This window comes from Crotalus tigris, unplaced genomic scaffold (genome assembly GCF_016545835.1).
Source record: "Crotalus tigris isolate CLP2741 ecotype Arizona unplaced genomic scaffold, ASM1654583v1 scf7180000024465.619267, whole genome shotgun sequence".
Lineage (NCBI taxonomy): Eukaryota > Metazoa > Chordata > Lepidosauria > Squamata > Viperidae > Crotalus > Crotalus tigris.
This window is the reverse complement of record NW_024100636.1, coordinates 402,861-425,827: the sequence shown is the minus strand read 5'-3', so window position 1 is coordinate 425,827 and position 22,967 is coordinate 402,861. Positions and strand designations below refer to the sequence as shown.

The window sequence follows — 22,967 nt, the reverse complement described above, 5'->3', positions numbered from 1 at the left end:
TTTAAAACTCACTGTGTTTACCTAATATCAAGTTTATAGCAACGGATAAAAACCAAACAGAAGCAACAAAGTAGAATAACATCTTCAAAACACACTTTATTCGTCACCCTTCCAAAGGACATCAACATACAGTGATGATACAACAGAAGGAAGATGTCAATGAACTGAGAGAGAGAGAGAGAGAGAGAGAGAGAGAGAGAGAGAGAGAGAGAGAGAGAGAGAGAGAGAGAGAGAGGCAGAGAGATGATGTGTGTGCGTGTGTGTGCGTGTGTGTATCTGTATGTGTTTAGTACATATGCACATTTTTCTGATCATTAGACAAATATAATTCTGCCCATCCCAATATAAGTGCATTCATGAATGCATGTATACAAAAGTAAGCATCCTCTAGAACTACATATATTAGTGTAGTAATGGATTTAGAAATAAATGCAAACAGAGTTCTTTCTAATCGGACAGATCTAATGCTGGTCACATATACCTGCATGTTTCTGATGACTCTTGAACACATACAGTAGATCTCGTGCGGAAAAGCCTGTTTCAGTTTTGTTTTTTCTGTTCACTTGGTGAAATCTGCCTCCATAACGTTTAACAAAAATCAAGCCTTGCATTGGTATGCCTGTGGATTCAAATGTGGACAGAGAAAGGACAAGGTAATGGGCATACAATGTTCTTAATGCTTATAAAGAGAGAATGAGCAATGGATAATAAAATCATAACAACACACTGACCTAAGGATTCTATATAGTGAAAGGTGAAAGGGATTGGCCTTTTTTGTAGTATCTGCCTTTAGTAAAATATCGCCCTACTCTAGTATCCTGATCCAAAATTTGTTTTGTACCGGTAATAGTTAATCAAACAATTCAACCTGCCTCTGAACAAGCTATTTCTGTTTTCAGCACATAGGTGTATACTATAATGTATAAAGAGGGACAGATGCTCCTCTGCCACTTAAAATGTATTGATCATGCACATATCCTCAACCTTCCAGGATATTTATCCAGTACACACTTCTCTAAACCAAATGCAAACTTCAGTAAATGCAGGCATGCACGTGCACATCACTGTATATTATTTGCCTACCCAACAGATACCGTATTATCTCTTTCACATGTGTACCCATATTTATGCATGGATCTTTTTTTCATGCACGTTTATGAATACTCTCCATGTCAGCAGGAGCAAGCAGTCTGACTGGGGCATGTACTCATTCTCACGCATGTGTTCTGTTCTATTTCCTCAGCTGTCTCAATGTGTAGCTGCTGCCTCTGAAGTTTTAAGTCTGCCTCCTCCCATCCTGCTTTGTATAGCATCTCAGCAAACTGAATCAGAGTGTTAAGGCACCTCTCTTTGTGCAGTGGTGTGTGTGTGTGTGTGTGTGAGAGAGAGAGAGAGAGAGAGAGAGGGAGAGAGAGAGAGAGAGAGAGAGAGAGTTGGATGTTTGGGGAAAGAGGAATAATTGATTAATTAATGAATGGGATGGCTTGCAACCCCTCTAGGAGATTCCTGCTGGATCTGTCAGCTGTTAATCAATCTCCGTTGAGAGAGGCAAAGGAGGCACAAAGGTAGAGCACTTAATTGCAGGGGGGGGAGAGAGGAATGATACAACCCCAGCATATAAAACACATCCTTAAACATGACTCTGGATGCCAGCAGGGGCTGGGGGTTGGCTAGGATGTAGACAGAGTGAGCTGAGTCCAGGAGAGATGGAGGAGAGGGGGGCACTAACTACAGGGTCTCTTCCTCCCTCAGCGATGCAAATGGCCAAGCCAGGAAGGCAGGGAGGCTCCATCCCTCAAGAGTCCTTCTTCCTTCCAAGACAAGGGACAGGGATGGTTGCCCATCTGGATTCTTACCATCCGAGGACGGAGGCCTCCTGCTCCCTTTTGTCTGAGCATCTGCCCCAGGCTCAGGGAAGGCGAGCAGAAAGCCCAGCTGCCATGGATGGCAGGAGACACTTCCAGACTTCAGACAGACCTGTCTCCGTAGCTGAGCCGCTAAGTCTCCTTTGTGAAGCACCAGAGGTCGCTCTGGTTGGCTTAAAGCTACTTTTTGCCTCTTGGACAGCTCAGTCTGATCTTTTTCTGAGTTTATGGAAAGAGTCTTGCATGTGGAAGGGAGGGGTGCTGGATGACCTGTTTGTTAGGAAATCCTGCTCTCTCTCTCTCTCTCTCTCTCTCTCTCCCCCCCACCCCCGTTGATGGCCATATGATATGGCACAGGAAGCCTGGAGCTGCTCCGTGGCCACCAGCTGAGTTCTCCACTGGAGAAGAGAAAGGAAAGCATAGACAGACTTACATATTCTCGCTCTCTCGCTCTCTTGCGCACACACACACTGGCACACACATTCTTTCTTTTTCCACCTCCACCCCCTAACACATCTGCTGCTGCTGCTGCTGTTGCTGCTGCTGCTGTGCTGCTCTCCGGGAAGTAGGAGCGAGACAAAGTGATTCCTGCGAAAGAGAGCAGTTCTCTAGTGGAGGAAAGGCAGACCAAGAAGCAGAGCTGCACAACTTGGGACGGAGTTTGCCTTGTAAGGAAACCAGTGCTTCATTGCCAAGGACAGGACCTCGGAGGAGAGCATCACTCAAGGGACGCTTCAGGGGACGTCTCCATCCGCCTGGTTTTTGACTCCAGAGAAACTTCCATCATTACCTCCAAAAGCGAAGACGATTTTTTAACCCTGGCCGCCTCCAGGCTGAGCCGCAAAAAAAGGGTCATTGGGGCCGCCATTGGGGTGGCCATGGTGCTGGTACTCTTGGTGGCCATCCCGTTGCTGGTGCACAGCTCCAAAACCACCTCCCACTATGAGATGTTGGGCAGCTGTCGCATGGTCTGTGATCCGTACTCTCCTCAGACCCACGGGGCATCTTCAGCAGAGGCAAGCCAAGAACTGGCTCTCATCTCACCACCGCCTTACGTGTCTGGAGGGAAAGGAGACCCAGGGAGAAAGGCCAAATCTGGAATCCGTGGGCCGCCAGGACCGCCAGGGCCACCTGGGCCCCGAGGTCCAGCCGGAGAGCCAGGGAAACCAGGTCCCCCGGGCCCACCGGGTCCAGGTCCTGGGGGTTACATCCCATCTTTCTACAGTCCTAAAATTGCCTTTTATGCAGGATTGCGGAAACCACACGAAGGGTATGAGATCCTTCGTTTTGATGATGTGGTGACTAATGTGGGAAACTACTATGAACCATCAAGTGGCAAGTTTACCTGCCCTCTACCTGGCATCTACTTCTTCACCTACCATGTGCTCATGCGTGGTGGTGATGGTACCAGCATGTGGGCAGATCTGATGAAGAACGGGCAGGTAAAGCAATGCTCTCTCTTATCCCCAAAGTCTTTCCTTTCCACAGTCATCTTCTCCTGCTTTACCTTTCTCTCTTTTTCTGTATACAGATCTATGTGAGTTCCTTTTCTGTTGCCTCTGCCTCTTCCCAAATAACTTCATCTACATCCCAGTCCCATTTTACTGATTGTTGTAGCCTATTATACCTACCTGTTCTTCATTCTACCTGTTCAAATTTAGGACCCCTCCCAGTTCAACAATTAACCACAGTGACCGTTAATAGCTCCTCCTCTTTTAAACCCTAACTCCTCCTAAGCTAACATTCACCTTTGCCTTATTTCTTAATCATAAACACTGTGCACCTGTTCTCAAAACTTAGTCTAAACCTGAATGTATTTTAAGTGCAAAAAACTTCACAACTAATTACTTGGAGCCCAATCCATCTCACATCTCAGGATTGTGATATGTATCTATAGCATTACGTTGTAGAATTTGCAGTTCAAATGAGTGATTTTATTAGTCATGAGTACTCTCATAAAGAGTTAGAAGAAGGGATTAATTCCTCTAACTTTAGTTAAAATTGTCATTGCTCTGTATATTCATTCTCATTCATTTTTACATTTGTAATGAGCGATCTAAAATAAAACAGCAACATCAGTATTATAAAGTCTACATAAGACAGACAGTGTTTAAAATAAGTCTGTGTTTATAAATGGTCATTGGTTCTATGCTTAGGAATTTTCAAAGAAAAAGAATATGGCTTAACACATAAAATATATTTCTGGTATTTATCACTAAACAGAGATTCTTCCATTAAGAAAATTTCTAGATTTGCAATTCAGTGTTGCTATCAACTGAGTAAAAATTCTTGAATTGGAAATTACCCTTGAATTCAACTTTTCTCTCCTTTTCTCTATCCTCAATGGCTCTTTTGTGCTTTTTTTTATAAAATAAATATATATTTCAAAATAAAAAGCCAATTTCAATATATTTTGAAATATATTTCAAAAGGCAATATACTATTGAGAAAAGAATTCTATTTTGTGATTCTCAGACCATTTGGATCAAAAGCAGCTGAAAAAGGATACTGTGTTTGTTCTATTTACACATCTCTAGATAGCCTGGAAAGGGGCTTTATTTATTTATTTATTTATTAAATTGCTTATATTAATCTACTGTGAAACTTCAGTTCACCATGCCATAATTAAAGAAATACCTTCTGCTTCTTGATACAGTAGTAAATCTGAAATCAAAACTTTGCATAACAATGCAACCAGCTGTTAGGGCAACACACTGATGAGCATTCTTCCAAATAGGTATCTCTTGTTTAATGAATAGAGTTTACAACTGAAAGCAGAGGCAATGGATATTTGTTTTTCAAAAAAATTAATGAATGGATTTTAGAAAGCAATTAGTAAAACAATCAGATCAGTAAGATAATTGTTTTCTTCTAGTTACAGAAGAATTAAGTTTATTTTAATAAAATGGTTATTATACATGTCCTGCACACAAAATGAGGTATTTCTTAAAATTGTTGCGTCTATATTCACAAAATGTATGTTTGATAAATTATACATATATAATGTACTTGTAGCATGCATATGAATTAATCATTTATACAAATTGCTACCATTCATCTTCATATTTTAAAAAAATGAATATTAAGAAGTATTCACCTACATGAAAAAGGTATTCACTTTAGCAGTGTCTAATATGTATTCTTCAATATGCCATTGTTTTATTATTGAAGAGATACAGTCAGTATTGTACTGAAAACATCAAAACATATAAAATTTAAATGCCAATAATTATCATACATATATAATGTATATGATGTATGCAAATAGTTAAAGAAATAGTTATGCTGAATTGCAGAGAAAAATAAAATAATTTCTGTGTATTGAACTATGTTGTATAATCTACAATATACTTCAGGTTTTGGTAGTAACCCATACAGGTATGTAAAGATTAGTAAGTTTACATAATTATTATTTGTATATTTTTCAGTTCAATAGCACATATATATATATATATGTGCACATAGTTGTATAAAAATTCAGTATTAATATATTTCAGGAACAAAACTTACTAATAATTTTATTCCCATCTTGAGAAAATGGTCATAGAGAGAAACTCTGGCAATTATCAGAATAAATTGTTGAGACTGAACCTCAAATTTTGCTTACACCATAGGGTTATGAATCTGAAAAGAAAAGTAGAGTTTGGAATTTTTTTAAGCCAAGTGGATGCCAAATGTAGAGCAATATCACTTCAATATCTTCTTGCATGCTATATTATTTTGTTTCTCTCTAGCCAAGCATTTTTTCCATTCATCAAAAACCATTGCTCCTTTTTGCCCTTCTTTTAACCAGCTTTCAATAAAACTAGTTTATATGATCTCTCCCTCTTCTCTGTATTTATTAACTGTCTGCCTGAAGCTTCAGGTAGATAGAAACTTTACAAGCAACTTGGGCTTTTAAAAAGTTATTTATTTTTCAAGATAATTCTTTTTTTATTGAATGGCTTTTCATAAGTTCCCAAACTTAGTACCATAAGATTAAGAGAGTTACCTATGAGAGAAATGTTTAAAGTTTTTTTTTTAATCTACCTAGGGCATCAAATTATTACATTGATTAGGTTAAATTAGAGCGTCTCATTTCCAACTCTTTCCATTTATTAAATAGAAAGAAAACATTGATCTGAAATTTAAAAATTCATTCCTTTATACCTCAGCAAGCCACCTGAACTAATGAAAGCAACATCTCAAGAGAAGGAATCTGTCATCTCCCTTCAACAAATCAATAAACATATTTACATGTGCTAACAGGGAGCTTCAACAAAAGGGTCTGGAAGGCACACCATGTAAAAATAATTTCTTATTTTGTAAAAAGACACAAACAACGAAAATCTTTTAACAGCCAGACAGAATTATTCTGTTTAATTGGTATCTGTTTCTATTGTTGTGCATCTTTTTTTTTCTACATCCTTCCCCCCTTTTTTTTCCTTTTTTTGTAAAAAAAATTAGATTGGAAAGTGATTGAGAGCTAACATCACACTGAATTGGGGGGGGGTAGTTTGTGCCCTCTGAAATAAATGTGGATTAAGAGCAGCAAAGACCCCCTCAGGTGCTACAGGTGGAGTCACTTCCATCTTCATAGTGGACATGTGACATATATCCTTATTGTAACATCCCAACCCACAATGTGTGAAGTAAAGACCCAGGAACAACGCATGTAGCAAGCAAAAGGGGACTCAGTGGAACTAAGACAACAATTTGGGCCTGAGACTCCCAAAATACAAGTCCTAACCATTCTTCTAGATAATCACATAAATTAAAACAGGTTATGTCCAGTTCCTCACTTTGGCCCCCAAAATGAATGCCTGCCCAGGCGTGTTTGAATGCTGTAGCATACAGATCCGCCACCTACTTTCCTTGCCACATAAATAGATTGGGGACAATCCAAACATGCCCTTGGGCTTGGCTCTATTGTTTAATTCCAGGTCAATTAAAAAAAAAAAAATAGAACACAATCCATTTCATCTACGCCCAATAATATTGTTATTGTTATAGTTATCTCTTATTCATCCAAAAAAAGTTAATTAATTATCAGCGGTATTTAGATATCAAAAAGGCTGCCAAACCTAAGTTGGGAGACTCATACCTCCCAGGTAGTAAAATGGCACTTGGCTCTATTGATCATAATTTACGTCAGGCTGGATCACTTACTGCCTTGCCCTCCAAGTGATTGATGCTGTGAGGTTTTCTGTCCTTTTTCCGCTTTTTCCTCCCAGCCCCCACTTCTAACTTGAAATAAATATTTCTCCCCCTCAATCTTGCTCTAACAGCAGCATAGATCGCAACAGACAATTGGAAGCAGTAACAAGAGGGTTAATTTTTCCCCTCCCTCAGAGAGATGTTTAAATTTCAACACCTTCACAATTTGTGCCTGGTGGAGAGGAACAATTGCCTGCTTATTAAATAATAAATAGCGGGAAGGATAAAAACTGACAGGACACCTGGTAATATTGGTTCAGTCAATTCGCCTCCTGAGACCTGTTTTCAGTCAATTTGTCAGGAAGGGGCATTTTAGAAAAAAAATAAACATTTTAAGATCAAAATACCTCCTGTCAGTTGAGATCGGGGAGGGAGCAGTAGCCATGTTCTTACTTCTCTTCCCTTTTCCACACAACTCCTCCTGTTCTCTTTACTGTAAGTCCTATACCTTTTTTGTAACCAAAGGATCAAAATAAAAACCTAGATGTAGCCTATAAATCCAACAAAAACCTTACAAACAAATGAGGAGATTTAAAAGCTTACCCATATTATAGACAGCAGGATCCTATAACAAATAAACAAAATCTTTTAGCACTTAATCTTTGTTAGTCTCCGAGTTTAATAGCACTCTATCCCATTCTTAATGCACAATTAATCAGGGCATAAACAGAATGGATTCCTCAGGACAGCGCACCAGAAGTTGGGGGAATATAACAGTTCCCCCCAATTATGATTTTAAGCCTAAATACAAACCAGTTTTTAATTGCCAAACCCTAAGCTCCAAAATTAGAAGAGCAAATTAAATTCAGGAGGCGTTTCTCAATTCTCAAAGGCAGAAATGGTAAGATGGACGCCTTAACTTGACGTCTCCAGCAAGATCTGAAAAGCCACCTAGACAGAAGTGATCCAAGCCTAATAAGGGTCTGATTCAGCATGAGACTTCAGAAATTACCGAAAATCAGAATTAGAACAACTTATTTCTGTCCTCCATCTCGTCAGCCCATTTTAATTTTCCTTCATCTTTTACAGCTTTCTATGCCATAATAGCCAAGATTGTAAAGCAGATGCACAGGGAGACGATCAACAGGATACTTGGAGGCATTTGGGGGAGCTGATACAAAATCCCAATTCCTTTTGGTAGGAGTCCAAACCCATAAACAGCCCCCACCCAACCCCAAATCTCAGTCTCAGTTCAGCTATTCCATCTTGGCACGGTTCAGCTCACTGGCAGACAGAGAGCGTACCTCTCTTGGAGTGATAACCTGGAGCATTCCCAAGTAGATCAGACTGTCTTGTGCCCTCTTTGGCCAATCTCTTTCAATATTCATCATTTGTCAATCCCAAATCTCACAAGGAAGTCGACAGATTCTTGGCTCCTATCCCTGGGCTTTGAAGAGGTTGAATTTCGTTTAGTTTTCCTTTTCTTCTCAGTCTCACGAATAATTCAAAAATTGCTTCTACAATGGCTCGGATATGAGATTTCACTAATAATGGGGCAGCCCCAGGTATGACTTCAATCCAGCTCCTCAAGGGAGGGTTATGGCTTAGATCTGCCTAGAAATTATCACCTCCAGCTGACAAAGGCTTCTTCCTAATTACATGGAGAGGCTAAGTGTGAGCCTTTTGCACATAACTAGATGAACTGTTTCCTTGGGTTTATCTCAAAGGACATGCTAGACAACCAGTGAAGTATCATGGTTAACGAATTGGACTGGCGTAAGAGAGATTGGTGCTTTGGTCCACGCTTAGCTGGCTCACTGGGTGACACTGGGACAGTTACTCTCTCTAAACCAACCTACCTCATAGGGTTGTTGTTATTGGGGAAGAATCAGAGGAGGGACTATGTATAAAAAGTGAGACACAGATCTAATAAGAAAATAAATAATGGTGCATCATCCTGGTTCAACTTAACATCTCCCTCACCCCAATTTTATTGCCAATGCAGAAGTTCCCTGCATCCACAAACCAGATTTTATTGATCAGGATTCAGGGAATTATTCATTTCCAGGGAAGCAGCATACCTGCATATGACTTGCAGGGTCTGAAGACCATTCATTGGGATTCACACAGACAAATACATTCCACTTAACTAAACAAGTATCTAAATTAACTGACATCTGTAGCAGAGGGAAGATGTGGGTTAAACAGGCTGTGAAGACCTAGACTTTTGTGGTGGATCCCTGGTCAGGATCATGGAAGCCACTGGTGGGCAAAGTTGTCTCCACTGTACAAATAAACAAGAATCAGCAGCCAGTCAAGCATCATTTTGTAGGAAGGATTTCTTATACTTGGAAAGAAAAAGCTACAAAGAAAATTGCACAAGGGAGCAGAAGAGGTAGCCTTAAAAACATGATGAGTCCAGTTGGAAATGGGAAATAATTATGGCTACCACCTTTTTTTTAAAAAAATGGATTTCTGTACTTTTCAGATTTAGAGACACTACTTCAACAGGAGAAGCCAACTCACCACTGAAATGTTTTGGTGTATTTCTGTCAGGAAAAGTACTATTGCTTTTGATTCCTATTGTGCAGATATTACAGAAGCCCTGCCAGAAAAATAGAAAAGTTGCATTGCAGGTATGGGGAAGCTGACAGCCCCATTGTTATCTATTATCACCATATTTGACCCCAAACTCAGGATGGTATACAGCATAGGAGATATCTACCACATTTCCTCCAATAATTACCATGCAAAATATATAATGAGATCTATTATCCAGTGACTTTTATTGCTGTGCTGAGATTTGAAACTTGCTCTATTTATAATCCAGGTCCAGCACTCAATCTACTACAAAACATCATCTTACTCCAAGCATTGCAAGGATAAACTTTACAAATTTATCACTACAACTATGATCTCTTACTAGGAGTGTCCATCTTTGAGATCTAGAGAACATAGACTTAGGTTTTAATATGAAAAATTAAGTAGCATGAATGAAATTCACTTGCTAGGAGACTGAATAGGAGAACTGTTAAAACAGCTGGTTATGGAAAATAGTTCTAGAAATAAAGTAATGGAGGTGGGGGGGAGGACAAAGAAATTCATAAACCATGGATTGTATAGGAATAGAACACCAACAAATTATTGTCTGTATTATGCCAAAGTTAATACTGAATGGCACCTGTTATTGAATAATAGATGGTTGGAAATCTATGAATCTTTGTTTTGGCATATGTAGCACTTCTGATCATTGTTGGTACAGTATATACCTTCAAATTGTCAATGCAAAGGCATTTTTTTCATAATGGCATATATTTCAACCAGATCTTACGTTTGTTTCGTGGGCCAATAAAATAAAATTAACAACATAAACTGTGATAAAGCAAGACCAGAGGTTTAAGCCACTGGAGCCAATCATTGTCAAGTCAAAGTTTTCTTGAAGAGCAAGAAAAAAAATCTTCTCCAATTCCTGGCTTCCCATAGCCCTTCCTCTTAGTTTACTATTGTCACATCTTTGCAACATAGTTTAAACATAGTTTATTATCATCACATCTTTGTTGCTCATCATACCTTAGTTTAAGCAAAAATGGAGAAGTAGGCTTCTGTTCTATCTTTTCAAGAACTAAACTAATTCCCATCACTGGGGGTTCCAGAGATTTCACTGTTTATCTGTTGATTTCTAATTTATATGCCAGAAAGAAAATACTGGATTTATTCACCCCAATTTCTCTCCTTGAATTGTCCTTTAGTGCAAATGCTGAGACAGCCAAATCCATAATTAAGTACTAAGCCCCGCTGTCCATCAGCAAATGCAGGATGACAAGCCTCTTCCTATTAGGTTCTCCATTTCACTCTCTCCCTTCTCCCTCAAATCCTAAGTGTCTAAATTCTAAATGAGCCTGGCCCTCAGGAGCACACCCATGCCTTCAGCCTTCACTCAGCCTGCCTGAGGAAACACTGGAGGAATTATGGTCAGTTCATCGACAGACAGCGATTCCTTCCAACTTCTCTCCAGAGTCATTTTTAAAACGCATATATATTCCCAGGGCTGCATGATTCTCAGATACAGTGTCATAAACACCCTCATCGAATGCAGTCCTGCGAACTCTGTCTGTGATCTTGTCAGTTTATCCTAGCTTAGCAGCTCGGCTCCTTGGACAGGCGGCCACTCAGGAAAATTCTTAGCAGATCAAAAGAGAGTACTACTCCTCTAAGTTGGGAGTCAGGACTAATTCTTTGGCTTCCCTGGGTAGGAATTATATCCATGCAGAAAGTGTCTTCAGCTGAAATAATATATTTGCCCTGTTTGAAAAGCATTGGATTGCATCTCACACTACAGCAGTGGTTCTCAACCTTTCTAACGCCGTGACCCCATAATACAGTTCCCCATGTTGTGGTGACCCCCGGGGGTGTGGCCAAGTGGGTGTGGCCACCAATAAGAGGGAGTAGGACAGCTAGGGAAAAGGGGAAAAAATGGCAGACAGCATGGTTTGGCGACCCCCGTGAAATGGTCGTTCGACCCCAAATGGGGTCCCGACCCACAGGTTGAGAACCACTGCACTACAGATTCAGATGGTCCTGTGGGCAGAGAAGCCATCCAGTACAATGGATCCCCACTAGGTTCAGTTTGAACACTGGAACTAGAGAAATGGCCCAAATCCTTGGCCTTTCATCTACAAGTAGTCCTCAACTTACAATGGTTCACTTAGTGATCGTTCAAAGTTACAACAGCACTGAAAAAAGTGACTTATGACCATTTTTCACACTTAGAGCTGTGGCAGCATCCCCATGGTCACATGATCAAAACTCAGAAGCCTGGCAATTGACTCATATTTATGACGGTTGCAATGTCCCAAGGTCATGTGATCACCTTTTGCAACCTTCTGCCAAGCAAAGTCAAGGGGGAAGCCAGATTCACTTAACAGTTGCATTACTAACTTAATACCTGCAGGGACCCACTTAACAACTGGGGCAAGAAAAGTCGTCAAATGGGGCTTAATTCACTTAACAAATGTTTCACTTAGCAACAGAAATTTGGGGCTCAGTTGTAGTTGTAATCTGAGGACTACCTGTATTGGAGACCAACCAAAATAGGAAGAGACATGTCCATTCATATAACCCACCCACTATGCTCTTTCAGAGTGCAATTCTAAGCACTAGGCAGGAAAAGGGGGAGACTAGTTGGCAGAAGACATTAAAGGAAGGAACTGAGAGAGAAATAAAGAAACCTAACTACCCAGTGGTGGGATTCAAAGATGTGAACAACCGGTTCTCTGTGTGGATGCCACTTCCAGAAATCCATTCTGGGCCTGGGCAACAAAAAATTAGCTGCCGGTTCTACCGAAGTGGTGCGAACTGGCTGAATCTCACCACTGGAAATACCCCAGTATTATTCGTAGTATCTCACCTTGCCTTTCTTCCCTTGCCAATCTTCTCTTCAGATAATGTTTTTTGTTCTTTAAACTTCTTTCTTTTTGGGGATCTCACTTCTCTCTAAACCAGTGGTTCTCAACCTTTTTAATGCCGCGACCCCCAACCGGTCGTAAGTCGAGGACTACTCAACCGGTGCAGCACCGTTTGCAGAATGGGACTTTTGGCGGGCTCAGCAGGGCAGAGCCAGCCTGGACAATTCCTATTGGCTTTTGAAAGCCAATAGAATTAGACTCTATTCAAGAGGGAAAGGGGGGAAAAATGGCGGATATGTTGTTTGGCGACCCCCGTGAAATGGTTGTTTGACCCCAAATGGGGTCCCGACCCATAGGTTGAGAACCACTGCTCTAAACACAACTTTCTTCTTGATCCATTCACTCTTCCTTCTTAGATTTGTTTTGCAATTTAATCTATATTCATTCTCCCTATGACATCAACACACTTCTTCTGAACTGGCCATTTTGATATTCAGTCCACATCTTTTCAGTCCAGAGACATTCTTGCTCTCTCTTCTTGTTTTACCACACCCACCTTTGCTTTTTTCCTGACGGACCCAACTCTTAAAAGTGAACAAACTGCTCCTATACCTGGCCATTTTCACTTTTTTTAAACAACACTAATTTGTTACAACTGACCTCTACACTGTGCACGCTTACAAAACCTCATTGGCATAGTACTGTAAATCACCTTGTGCAAAAAGCATACCAAATAAGTGAGACCTGCAGCAAAATGTGATATATTCTCACTTTCCCATAGGAGGGCAATACCAGAGACCATTCCATTGTACTCTCACTTGCTCCATTTTCTTTTTTCATTCTCGGTCAATGTTCTGTAGCTCAGTTCTCCTTTGTCTCATTTTAGTCTTTCCAGTGGCTGGAAGATTAGAAAGAAATTGTGGAAAGATTCTGACTTTCTCTGTCCTTCAGCAGGATTGCTCTCCCAAACCAGAACACAATAGGACTATGGTGTGGTGAGAGAAGCTAACTGCTAGCAAATGAAAGCTTGAGCTCAAAAATGGGCAGATTCTGGACAGGGGTTCAGAGAAAAATAAATTAAAAACCTTTCTCAAAGTATCTCTATGGGACAGGAATTGGGGAAGGGCGTGGAATACTGCAACATTCTCCATTCTAAGTCTTTGTCCACATCCTGTTCACATGACCCATATGTAAATATGCAGCCTACCTCGTGCTTCTAAACCACATGCACACAAACATATGCAAGGGAAGAGCAGAAACACACACACACACAGACACAACATATATGCCACATGCCTGCCCAGAGAAAATACCCATTGTCACATCATGTCATGAACCTCCAATTTTTTTCTTCCTTTTTATTTTGATGTTGTATGCTACCCAGAGTCTCTTGGAACTGGGGCACGTTACAAGGACTGTAAAATAAAAGAACTAACAAACAAAGGTGGCAACTGCAGAGATCATTACAGTCACCAATAAACAGAAAGAAGCATTTCTAATGCCTCCATTTATCATCTCTATCCAAGAGGGAGCATAATCAATAAACGTGTCATATCAGAAGGGCTGTTTTGAAGATTTGGGTGTTGCTGGATCAGGCAGCATGACTGCTCATCACCCATCAAACCCCAGACTCTTCACACAACCTCATATCAACTAAAATGCAGTACATACGGTAGCTGAGTTACTGTCTCAAGTAAGCGAGATGGTCCCTCTTCATCTCACCAATCGTCCCCAAATCCCTCCATCTCCAAGTCCAGTCACCACTACAGCCCAGAAAGTAGCATGTGAAAGAACTGGCAATGATAATTGCTTCTCATGATCACTCCAGTCAACAACTGGAGAATTTCTCTGCATGAAAAGCAGTCATGGAGGCAGAAGGATCTCCTGAGCAGTGGGCCCAGGGCAGAGATCAAACAATACTGCTCCATATGAGGGCCAGGGAATACTGTACTTTACCATGAGCTTTCGGACTGAATAGCCGTAGTCTAGTTTTATTCCACCCTGACGTTTCACCAGCAACTGGTGGTTGACATCTCCAGAAGCAGGGTAAGCTGCTTTATGGCATCATAAATAACTAAAATTAGACCATAGCCATTCAGCCCAAAGGCTCATAACTGCTTCACTGATACCAGCCGTTAAAGCCTATATCCGTGGTGGCGAACCTATGACACGTGTGTCACAGGTGGCACACAGAGCCCTCTCTGTGGGCACGCGTGCCGTCACCCCAGTCCCAGGTCTTCAGCTGGGTTTTATAAAATCTTTTTGATTTAGGCCTCCGCTGCCGGGTGCAAAAAAAAAAAAAAAAAGGTTCAATCAATCAATCTATTTCAACTTCTTGCAGGAAAAAAAAAGATCTCGCAAAGGTGGAATTGATTGATTGAACTTTTTAATCCCACCGAGTCTGCCATTACCACACAGCTACCCCCACCCAACAGGCCACACCCACCCAATGGGCCATGCCCACCCGGCATCCGATGATACATAAGTGGGTTTTGAGTTGCAGTCTGGGCACTCGGTCTCTAAAAGCAGGGCTTTTCAACCTTTTCACCCATTGTACCACTTTTAGGATATGGCAATATCCAAGTACCACCAGTCGCTTAGCAAGGTGTCAAAAACTTGATGACCCAAAAAAAGCAAAAAAGTGATGAAGTACAGGTAGTCCTCAACTTACAATAGTTCACTTAGTGACTATTCAAAGTTACAGTGCACTGAAAAAAATGCCTCCCAAGCCACAGTCGAGCAAGACACCTGCCTGCCCGCCCGGCAGCGCTCTTCCTCCTGTCCAAGGTTTTCATTGTTGTGAGCATTTCTGTTGAGGATTGGCAGCAGGGGTGGGGTAGGGGGGTGTTTGGTTTTTATTCCCCCCGTCTACTGGTTGGTTGCAGCAGGTTTTGGTCACTTCACATGACCCTGGGACACTGTGACCGTCATAAATATGAATCAATTGCCAAGCATCTGAATGTAAATCACAAGACCCTGGAGATGCTGCAACATTCCAGGTGATCGGTGCTTCTTCTGGGCTCAGCAGAAGCGCAGGATCAATGCCAAGCTCCAGCTGGAGCCTGGCGCTGATCCTGGCGCTTCCGCTGAGCCCTGACAGTCCCAAAGAAATGCTGATCCTGGCGCTTCAGCTGAGCCCTGACAGCCCTGCAGCTCCAGCCATCTCTTGCTCAGGCTTGTGTGATGCTGCCACCAGTTCAGCTCATTCCCCTCCCCAGCTACCACTTTTCTAGAATGGTCACATACCACCTGCCAGGTGCCAATGTACCACACGTGGTACCCATACCACTGGTTGAAAAGCCTTGTCTAAAAGGTTCGCCATCACTAGCCTATATCAATACTTCTCCACATTTCTCCATATCCAGATTTGTTTTTTTTAAAAAGCCATTTTTCCATGTACAATTTCGCACCTTCTGCGGAAAGTATTACAGGTGGTCCTAGATTTACGACAGCAATTAGCCCCATATTTGTCTCACTAAACAAGACGGTTGTTAAGTTAGCTTTGCCCCATTTTATGACCTTTCCTGCCACTAAGTGAATCGCTAAAGTTAGTAATATGGCCGCTAAGTGAATCTGGCTTCCCCACTAACTTTGCTTGTCAGAAGGTCTCAAAAGATGATCACATGATCCCGGGACACTGCAACCGTCATAAATATGAATCAGTTACCAAGTGCCCGTATTTTGATCACATGACCACAGGGATGCTGCAATGTTTCTAAGTAAGAAAAATGGTCATATGTCACTTTTTTCAGTGATATAGTTAACTTTGAGTGGTCACTAAACAAACGTTTGCACATTGAGGACTACCTATAGTTTGGTATAGTGGTTAAGGTGCTGACCTAGAAACCAGGAGATGCTGAGTTCTAATCCCGCCTTAGGCATGAAAGCCAGCTGAGTGATTTTGGGCCAGTTGCCAGTCACTCTCTCTTATCCCACCCCACCTCACAAGGTTGTTCTTGTGGGGAAAATAAGAGGAGCAAGGAGTAATAAGTAGGTTCTCTACCTAAAGTTACTAATAAAGTAATAAAGGCAGAATAAAAATCTAATAACAAATAAAGCTGAATAGAGGTTCCTTTTGACCCTTATTGAGATTTTACGGTTTGTTTGGGTTTTTTGCTTTAATTCAGGAGCCTTCAATTATATGACAGTCTTTTCTCCCAGGCCACATTAATTTACTGACTCGCTGCACAGATTTGCCATTCTCAAACTTCCTAGGCAAAAGAATTTTTTCTTCCTTTTCGGAGATCAGGAGCTGAAATTGCCTATAGTGCCAAATATTAACAGCCACCCACCCACCTTTAACAGGCCTCAAACAGGCTCTCCCATCAACCTTCGTACCACTTCAGACCTACCATTTTTAGTCTCATTACACCTCTCCTTCCTCTGTACCCTCTTCTATTGTTGTCTCTGGGTGCCCATTTGTGTGTAGTGCCAGCCCAGAGCCTTTCCACCTCTCCCTCTACAGCCATGTTTTTCAGCTTTGGCAACTTTAAGATATGTGGACTTCAGCTACTAGAATTCCCCAGCCAGCATGAATTCTAGAAATTGAAGTCCACTCATCTTAAAGTTGCCAAGGTTGAAAAACACTGCTTTATAGCAAAGTAGAGCAGCGTGTGCTATGGCTTCCAACAATTGTAGCTCAGAGTTCAGGCAAGAGTAAGACTGAACCAGCTCTTCTATGAAGTATCTCACTTTTTGCAGCCCTGTAGTGCAATCATAGTGGCCATCTGCAGTCATTCCTTCTAACAGCAAACACGGGTTCTGACTGCTGATGGGAATGAAATCCACAACTGAGCCCCTGAGAAACAACAAACCAAGGCATTCTCTAAAAGTGAGTATGCTCAGCGCCACACAATGTTGAGGATTTGGGAAAAAGAAAAATCTAATATCTGGAAGACAGAGGTTGGAATGACTCTCTAGGTCTAAGAGGTATGCATGGTTGACTAGCTGCTGGTGGTTATTACCTAGGGAAAAAATGCATTTGTAGGTAAGGATATATTGCAACATTTGATCATAGCTTTGATTTGCATTTCCTGTAAACTCTCCTTCTTCGTTCATAGTGGAATTCACCTTTTCTGCTGAAAGAGTGATAACTGTGAAGAAAGCAAGGCTGTCTCTTCAAGTGAAAAAAGTATACAGTATTTTTTTTCTTCCATTCAATTGTGTCTGATTCTTGTAGACTATCTGGACACAAGTCCCTGCCATCTTCCTAGGTCTGAGATAAAGTCACTGACCCAAGCTCACCCAGCTAGTTTTGCACCAGAGGCAGAACTAGAACTCACAGGCTCCCATCTTTTAGCCTGGTGACTTCATCACTACACAAACTGGTTCTCTAATACAGTATTATGTCAGCAAAAAAAAAAAAAAAGCTGACTCAACAAGAGAATTAAACTTGTTTTAGGAAGACATAGATAAATATCTGTTCTCCATTTGCCTCATGTCCATTCATTCCATTTCCTCATTGGCTCTGAAAAACTAATTAACCCAAAAGATCCATTTATTATTCTGTTTAAGACTTTTTGTAATTTCTTCTGGGTTGGCTGAAACAATGCCTTGGAGGTGGTCAGTGGTCTGGAACGGTTTTCTTAGAGCAGCTTCTGTCTCTCTACATCTTGTGTGTAACACATTACCACATTTGTTAATTAACAAATTGGCTCATGGGGTGAATTACTGCAATTAGCAATTTATTTATTTGGCACCATCCATGTGCATGCTACTTTACTAAAAAAAAAAAAAAGGGGGGGGGGTAAGAGAAGCAAGAGAGACAGCTGGAAAACGGAAGGGACATGTAGGGAGAAAGCAAGAGAACAATATTTTTTAGTTTAATTAATTCGTGTTATTCTTATAGCCTCCCAAATCAATCAAGTGACACAGGTCAGCTTATAATTCTAAAATTATAAAACAATAAAGAACAATAAAAACACCCAGAAATCATCTGGCCTAGTGAAAAGAAGGACTTGGGGTGACATGATAGCAATGTTTCAATATTTGAAGGGCTACCATAAAGAAGAGGGGGGGTCAACCTATTTTCCAAAATACCTGAAGGCAGGACAAGAAGCAATGGATGGAAACTAATCAAGGAGAGAAGCAACTAGAACTAAAGAGAAATTTCCTGACAGTTAGAACAATTAATAAGTGGAACAACTTGCCTCCAGAAGTTGTGAATGCTCCAGCACTGGAAGAGTTTTGAAGAAGAAACTGGACAAACATTTGTCTGAAATGGTATAGGGCAGGATAGGCAATCTTGGCTCTTTTATGACTCGTGGACTTCAACTCCCAGAATTCCTGAGCCAGCCATGCTGAGGGAAATGGAGAGGTTTCCAAGCTGAGCCATGCTGGTTCAGGAATTCTGGAAGTCCATGAGTTATAAAAGAGCCAAGTTGCCTACCCCTGGTATAGGGCTTCCTGTCAGAGCAGGGGGTTGGACTAGAAGAACTCCAAAGTCCCTTCCAATTCTGTTACAGGTAGTCCTCAACTTATGACCACAATTGAGCCCAACATTTCTGTTGCTAAGTAAGACATTTGTTAAGTATGTTTTGCCCCATTTAACACCTTTCGTGCTGCAGTTATTAAGCACATCGCTGCAGTTGTTAAGTTAGTAACACGATTGTTAAATGAATATGACTTCCCCGTTGATTTTGCTTATCAGAATGTCTCAAAAGGTGATCACATGATCCCTGGGACACTGCAACTGTCAGAAATTTGAGTCAGTTGCCAAGCACCCAAATTTTAATCACATGTCCCTGGGGATGCTGCAACAGCCTTAAGTGTGAAAAACGGTCATAAGTCACTTTTTTCAGTGCTGTTGTAACTTTGAATAGTCACTAAACCAACTGTTGTAAGTTGAGGATATCTGTATCCTGTTGTTCTGTTAAATGAATGCAAACAACAGCATATAACAATCAGTTATTAAACAATTAATGTTACTATTTCAATTAAGTGTGCTTAGTCTTATTTGAAAATGAGATTTCAATCTCAGGAAGTAATGCACGTGATCTGTTGCCTGCCTGTGTTAATTCTATGCATTTTCACACATATTTCCGGAATGGCATGTTGCTGTTCCCAGAACGTGCGTATAGTGTGCAATACATTTCCAAGCCACAACTGAATTGGGTGTCTGAATTCTGGTCGTCTGCATTTGATCCAGAAGAAGTAAGTTGTATGATTCAACGCAGAAATCCCTTTCCAAAGATTATTGTATTATTTCCAAGGCATGCACTATACCTCACAGTAAATAACTGTTTGACTGTTTTACAACAGTTTCAAAACCTTTCGGGCTTATTCTGTCTGTTTTTAATTTGGGGAAATTCAAGCCCTGTTTCACAGAGATTAGCCTACCTGTGATTTTGGGAGTCAGGAAGAAACAAACAAGATACATCTTTGATGGTGTCCTTTTCATGGACTCGTTTACAAAGCAGAGAGAAAGCAAATATCTTGAGCTCAGTTTGAACCAGCAACCCTAGATATGGCCAATTCCCCATTAAATCCTGTCTGCAGGCCCCATGGCAGTTGCCCTATGTCAATGGCTCAGACATAAGCTCCACATGGCAAGTTTATCCCTCCTTTGCTGATACAGGCAGGCTTTCATCTCCCCTGGTGACAGCTTGATCCATGTAAGAGCTCACTCTATGTCAGAGATTTGTTTGGCAAAGCCTGATGCTGGCCTCTTTTGATCTGTCTATCTGAGAGATTTATTACCTGGACACTGTCACTAGAGCATCTGAGCTTTTCACATCATTGATATATCTGTCCTTAGACGTATGCACCAAAAGTAGATGTGCAGGTGCATCTCTCGGCTTCTCTGGAGCACTAAGCACGCTGCTGGATTAAATTGCCCAAGATGAATCTGAGCACCGGTGGTACAGCAAAAAAAGTGAAATCTGGTTTCTCCAAAGGCAGAGCGATACAGACAACTTTAAATGAGGTCTTGCCACATTTTAACACATTCGCAGGGCTCAGAAACATTCCAAGAGTTGCTTTAGGGAAGTACCATTAGTGTATTCACATCTGCTTCCCTGCTTTGAATCGGCTAGTTTAGGATGACTAGCCTTTGGGAGTTTTTAGAATCAGGATCATGTGCATATTCTTTTCATGGGTGAAAAATTATCTAGGAACACTGATCACCCCACACTAGTCCAATGTTGCCTCCCCAAAGTATTTTATTTTCAATGCTACTACATTTAGAGAAAGTTAAAAACTGAGATGCCTGAGTGATGTGGAATTATTTACATTCCCTCCAAGCATTGAGAGCATTCTTTGTGGAGAGCAGAATATAGATAAAATAACAAGAATAGCTTGACATGTATTGTATACATTGCTTGGTAGCAGGAAGCAAGCAATTCTACACCAAGAAAAAGGCCCTTTTAGAGCCACTTCAAATTATTTTGTGCGCTTTGGGGTACAACTGAAAAACTAAAACTTCAGATTTCTGACCCTGGGCTACTTTGCTTCTAATTCTCTTTAGTGGTTCCTTTAAGATAAAAGAATCTTTTTCTGGGTGTTGTTTTTTTTCCCTAAATAACCCCGGGTATGGTGTGTATTAGGCACAGAGCAACACAGGAGTGAGCCAGTTTGTGAGGTGGTTAAGACACCAGGATAGAAGTCAGGATACTGTGAGTTTTGGTTCTGTGCTGAACACAAAGCCAGCTGGTTAATCATGAGCTACTCTCTTTTTCTCAACCCCAAGGAGAAGCAAAGGCAAAAAAATCCCTTTTAAAGATCTTGCCAAAAAAATTGCAGGGACTAGTCTAGACCAGCTGGCTGAGGAATTCTGGGAGCTTAAGTCTACAAGTCTTAAAGTTGTCAAGGTTGCAGACCCCTGGTCTAGACAGTTATGCAGCATACTAAAAAGCAGAGACACCACTTTGCTGACAAAGGTCCATATAGTCCAGGGGTAGGCAAGCTTGGCTCTTTTATGACTTATGGACTTCAACTCCCAGAGTCATAAAAGAGCCAAGGTTGCTACCCCTGGTATAGTCAAAGCTTAGGTTTTTCCAGTAGTCATGTATGGTTGAACCATAAGGATGGCTGAGCACTGAAGAATTGATGTTTTCAAATTGTGGAGAAGACTTCTTGAGAATCGCTTGGATTGCAGGGAGATCAAATGAGTCAATCCTAAAGGAAATCAACCCTGACTCTTCTTTGGAAGGACAGATACTGAAGTTGAAGCTCAAATACTTTGGCCACCAAATGAAAAGAGGGGACTCATTGGAAAAGCCATGATGTTGGGAAAGATTGAAGGCAAAAAGAGTATGGGGCGGCAGAGGATGAGATGGTTAGGCAGTATCATTGATGTAACCAACATGAATTTGAGCAAACTTCAGGAGATAGAGTGGGATAGAGGCATTTGATGTTCTGTGGTCCATAGAGTCACAAAGAGTCGGACACATCTTAGCAGCTGAACAAGAAAACCCGACAGTTGCCAGTAGTCAACACTGACTTGAAGGGCCACATATACAAAAACAGAGTAAGAACTCATTGTCCCTGTTCAGCTAACACTAGAATTAATACTTAGACTTATATACTGCTTAACAGTGTTTTACAGCACTCTTTAAGCAGTTTATAGAGTCAGCATAATTGCCCCCAATATTCTGGGTCCTAATTTTACTGACCTTGGAAGGATGGAAGTCTGAGTCAACTTTAAGCTGGTCAGGATCAAACTCCTGGCAGTGGATAGAGTCAGCCTGCAATACTGCATTCTAACTACTGTGCCACCACAGCTCTTTGGTAATAATTGGGATTGGTTAATGTATTGTAATAAGATTGTCTTTCATTGGGTTGAAGTAATATCTCTATTCCTCCATTAAAATCTTGAGTTCAGTGATGGAATAACCAAGAAGTAAAATGTTATTTATCTCTCTTGTTGCAGCCTCAGATGTCCAGTTTGTGCTTATATGTTTTCTTGGGCAGAGTCTGTCTAGTTCAGCCTACGTAGAGGATTGAGAAATTTATTTATTTATTTATTACATTTATAGGCCACATCTTGCTGTCCAAGGTGACTCAAATTCTTAGATAGGAGTAGGCTCACAGATAGTTAATTTACAGTAGCCCTGCTGTGTCTTTCAGCTTAGGAAGCAAAATCATTTTTTTTCTTGCAGCGACAGATGAAAAATGGTTATTAAAAAGTAAAACTGCATGTTTATTTTAAAACTGGTTTTAAGCAATTAATTACACAGTGAATAAAAACGAAGTCTGATATGAGTTCATGTATTTAAAATATTGAATCAGAAGAAGACCTTTATTCCTTTCTACCAATGGGGAGGATACAGTGAATTCAAAAACTTTGTAGGAAATAGCTTGTACCTGAGAAGGCATTTGGCAGAATTCTGATTAAAAGAGTACAGAAGGTGATAATAAGCTCAGAAGCTGTGAATTTTATTTTCCAAATAATCTCATTTAACATTTTTTCTCTTCTCTATAAAACATATTCAATAATAAAACCACCAATTTATGTTTTAAATGCATCCCAAATCACCACCAAATTTGCATGTCTATTAAAAAGTTTTCAAAATTTGTTTTGTCTGTTTATGAAAAGTCTGTCAATAATGAGGTACTTGTGTTA

The 22,967-nt window shown here is 40.8% G+C and overlaps 1 protein-coding gene across 1 annotated transcript in view; it reads left to right on the top strand.

Moving 5' to 3' along the window:
* The first annotated feature begins 2,215 nt into the window (after positions 1-2,215).
* C1QL4 (complement C1q like 4) overlaps positions 2,216-22,967 on the top strand; it is a 39,426-nt gene continuing 18,674 nt past the window's right edge. Inside the window, exon 1 of the mRNA XM_039332851.1 lies at positions 2,216-3,307. Within this exon, the coding sequence (XP_039188785.1) occupies positions 2,744-3,307 (564 nt within the window). The 5' untranslated portion in view covers positions 2,216-2,743. The remainder of the gene's footprint in view (positions 3,308-22,967) is intronic.